We start from the raw sequence: 4,443 nt of genomic DNA on the forward strand, positions 1-4,443 counted from the left end.
TACTGGATCTCTCTAGCAACAATAAGCGCGTTTTATTTATCCCGTAAACTCGTGTTTTTCTTCCCATAAACTGAAGAAACTTGACTGTAAAAACTACACTATTTCAGAAAATAAATATATTGTGTTTGGTTTAGGGAAACGGCATTTGACAGCCTACACCTTCTCCGGATACCCTTTATAATTAGTGATAGTCTTGGGCCAACTACGAGGGATGTACTTCTGCAAGATTTAAGGTAACCAGTGGTGTACCACAAGGAAGGCTGTCGCCAGATTAGATCGTGCTCTGGGGCAAACAGTTAAATATCGCCTCTGATGGATTATAAAACAAAAATATAAGAAAATCTCCAATTGCTATTTTGTTTTTATTACAAGAGAAACATTAATGAAAAACAATCACATAATAATATTAATTAAATCTTTACTCTACGGGGATATCGCACAATAAAACTGTTTATAAGCTCTTCTAAATTTCAATTATAAGCTTTGTCCGCATCTGTCGATATAGTTGCTAGACCAACCAAGCTTTCTTGGGTCATTGCTGTTCGCAATTGATTTTTAATTAGTTTAAGCTTGGGAAAACTTCTTTCTGCACCTACTAGTCTACCAGGAATTGTTAGTGTAGCCACAATGCCTACCGCAATATTACTGAACGAGCGCCCTTATTAAGCCGCGCCATGAGGCAGATTGCCTCAATGCTACACCCTGCCGACAGTGCTGACCACAAGGATCAGTCCTTGGTCCACTGATATTCAATCTGTACATCAATAAAATTGGGAGGGATTTGACAAGTGTCATACAGCTATTTGTTGATGCAAAGATAGGTCGGGTAATCGCTTGAGATGTCGCTAGAGGGCCCAGAGTGAACATCTATTGCTGAATCTGCTCCTGTTCTTAACTTAAATGTAAGTAATTACCTTAATATAATCACTATTAAAATGTGCTCAAATGAATCCTCTCAGTAATCGGAAAAAGTATACGCATTAATTATCGAAATCGATCCAGTGGTTCCTGTAAAACTAGTTCTTCAAAATTCAAGCTACGAGCGTCAAGCTACAGCACAAGAACAAACACCATAGTCACTGGCGCCATATAATCCTTCGAGCCATTTGCTGAGACTACCGCTATCCTCATCTAAACGATACCTACTAATTCTCCTTCAAGGTCAACAGCCGAGTCATGTCCGTCTCTCCAACTGCAAAAGCTGCAAAGGTAAGATAGACAAAAACGAAGTACTGCATTGTTCTCTTGGATGTCGCGAATATTATCAGCCTTCGTGCATAGGAGTAACAGAATCTAACTTTCGTAAACTTCATAAAATGTCTAAGCACAAGAAATTAAATGGAAATGCCAGAGTTGTATTAACACTTCTCTCAAAAACGATCTCAAAACTGCAAGCAAGCTAAATAGAAGCAGCGATGGTTTAGATTTAACTAAGGCAGTAACCAAAGACGACGGAGACGCTGACGTTAAGAAACTTCCGGGAACAGATTTTAGAAGACCTAAACGCCATCAAAGTAGAAATTAAAGACGATAACTCCGCGATCAAAAGGGAACTGGAAGTACTATTTAAAGCCGAAATAAATGAACTGAACGCATCGCTGGAGTATAGTTTTGCATGCATTCAAGATCTAAGAACAAAGCCGAATGCAGTGAAAAACTAATTAAGGATCTGTACACTAAAAACACAGAACTATCAAACAAGAATAAAATATTAAAAGCTCAAATGAATGAACTGAAATGGGAAGTTAATGAAATCCAGCAGTGCTCCAGGTTGAACAATATCGAATTAAACGGTCTACCAGAAGCTCGGAACGAAAACGTGCATACTATAACTGAAAAAGTGGTGAATCTACTTGCAGTAAAAAGGGAAGACATCTTGAACGCCTACAGAGTACCCACCAGAAGAAAAACAGATATCAAGCCAGTTATTATTCAACTAGAAAGCAAGAATATTAAAAATAAAGGGATGGCGGAGGCAAGAAAACTGAAGATTACAGCTCAACAAGTTGATGAACAGTTAAAACCGGTGCCCGTCTACATAAACGAACACTTGACCAAACTCAATAAGCAACTCCTTTATAAAGCAAGACCAAAGAGAGCAAGTGGTGCAGTGAAATATGCATGGGTAAGAGATGGTAAACTATTCATGAGAAAGAACGACAACACAAAAGTGATACGGACAAAAACACCAGACGACCTCGACGAACTCAGTCAAAGAAGGGAGCAAATCTAAATGTTGCTTATGAATAACTGGAACAATAAAGACCTAAATGGATTGAAGATTCCACATGAATAGCTTACAATTCTGAAGCAACTGTAAACTGTAAAAACATATATAACCTAACCTCCGTAAATTAACACTACTACAAACTCCTTCAAGAATTTCAACATATACCATGTCAATATTAGGTCGATAAGGTCAAATTGTGATACTTTAATGTTACTTTTCACAGAATCCAATCATATATAGATGTACTAGTCTTAAGTGAAATATGGATCAAACAACTTGAGGTTGATCGTTATTCTCTCGCAGATTTCGACACGTATTATGATTGTCGCGACTATAATCGTTCAGGTGGATTAATTCTATACGATAGAAAAAATATTTATAAATTTCATAGACTGGAATTAAAAATGCAAAGCGCTGAAACTGTAATGATTTACGACACAGCAATGAATATACTTATATTTGCTATACAGTAATCCCTCGATTAGTGCGTCATTTTTTTTCGATACCCAAATTCGATTACTGCTCCTATATGCATCTTAAAAATAAATGTTACAGATTTTAAAAATTTTCTATCTCTACATTTTTATGGCTAACTATTTTAAAAAATTACTCACCAGAATGAAATAATTTAGTTACCGATTTAAAACATTTTACAAAATTATTTTTTAGGCATACTACACTACTTCCATATACACTGTATACAGTGATCCAAATTTTTACTGCCAAAATTTATGTCGTCTGCTACAGTCCGCCGACAGATTCGAGACCATTCAACACTTCTGCGCATGTCACAAAAAGGAGAATCCATTCCGATAATAGGGTAATGAATCCGTCTTCTGGGATGAGTTGTTTATTATTACACGTCGGAAAATTGACTTCTCTTTTATGATCATTGCAGTTTTTAAAGTAGTAACTATTTCGCTTGTATAACAGTTGGGAAATTTTATCTATAAAGCACGTGATTTCGTGTGTTGGCGACCAATTCGTACGTCCTTCATTTCTTTCTCTCCTTCAATCATAACGTCCAAGAGTTAATTAAATCTCATTCTGAAGAAGTGAGTGATTCCGACCTGCTAAATTTAGATGCACAGCAGGAAGATCCCCAAGAATTGAAGAAAATTTAACCACTGATAGTCCGCCAAAAGAGATTTCACAGAAACAATTTGAAAATATTTTTCGTACAATCGAAGTTTTTAAGCAGCAATACTTCGAGGCTGACCCTGATGCAGAGAGAAGCAGTTGTTAGATCCTGAATGAAGGAATCTTGCAAAGAAATCATTCAGAATCTAACATACTAAACTACACAGACAAAGAGAAATACCTGCACATCAGCTGAAATTAAACTTCTTCATATATCTATAAAATTGCATTAATTTTATGTGCCATGTATTTTAATCTATTGTGATCATACCAAGATCGAATTAGAGAATCTCTTAAAAGAGGAAATTGTTAATATTATTTAAGCCTCACTTTAGCTGTATAGAATGATTGTGAGTCACCAGATAGATATTAAAGTAACAATTCTTAGAAGGTATACGACTACACGTGTCCAGCGTAACGCCGGAGGCAGTAGTCACGCGGAAGACACCTCGACGCGAATTCCGTGAATGCAAGAGTATAACAGCAAAGGGGAGAGCAAGGGATGAACCCAAGGGGAGAAAAGATATAGGTCATGTGCAAAGGGGAACTCCGAAAAAAGGGGGCGCTCGATCGAAAAATATAAGGGGATGAGCGCCGTATCGGCTGTTTCTTGTCTATTCGTTTTCCTGGTTCCTGGTTTGGAAGTTAGTTGGCGGTTCGAGTAAGGGGAATGAAGCGTCAATGCTATGGTGTCAGATGGCGAGTTTTCCCGAGAAAGCTGTAGCATTCCAGGCAGAGCTGAAGGTGAAATTTCCAGCCCTAGCAGAATCGAACCCTCGCTGAAAAGTCCCATCAAGAGGAATAGAGATGTTTCCTGAAACGCAAAGATTCGAGTCCGTGAGGATAGCATAGCCTCTACGCTGGCGTAACAGTCAATAGACAAAAAGTAACCAGATGTACACATGGTGCTGAAGGATGTCGGAAAGGATTCGGTAAAGCAGAATTATTCTATTTTGTGTTCAGAATTCCTTAGAAGAGAGAAAATTATTTGTGAATGTAAATTATGACCATTATTCTAAATATCTTTGTGGACAGACTCTAATTAGATAGCTAACCTCCTTCTGAGAATAAGA

General features: G+C 37.5%; 1 protein-coding gene across 1 annotated transcript; it reads left to right on the forward strand.

Annotated features, from left to right (window-relative positions):
• Window positions 1-1,615: 1,615 nt before the first annotated feature.
• Window positions 1,616-2,233, forward strand: LOC150096448 (uncharacterized). The gene has a single exon (XM_090409070.1). It carries the CDS (start codon window positions 1,616-1,618, stop codon window positions 2,231-2,233), a length of 618 nt encoding a protein of 205 aa, XP_090265196.1.
• The last annotated feature ends 2,210 nt before the right edge of the window (window positions 2,234-4,443 follow it).

The sequence above is a fragment of the Typopeltis vanoorti genome, chromosome 19, assembly GCF_054136105.1.
Source record: "Typopeltis vanoorti isolate ZY-2024b chromosome 19, IOZ_Tvanoo_1.0, whole genome shotgun sequence".
NCBI classification, from domain to species: Eukaryota; Metazoa; Arthropoda; class Arachnida; order Uropygi; family Thelyphonidae; genus Typopeltis; species Typopeltis vanoorti.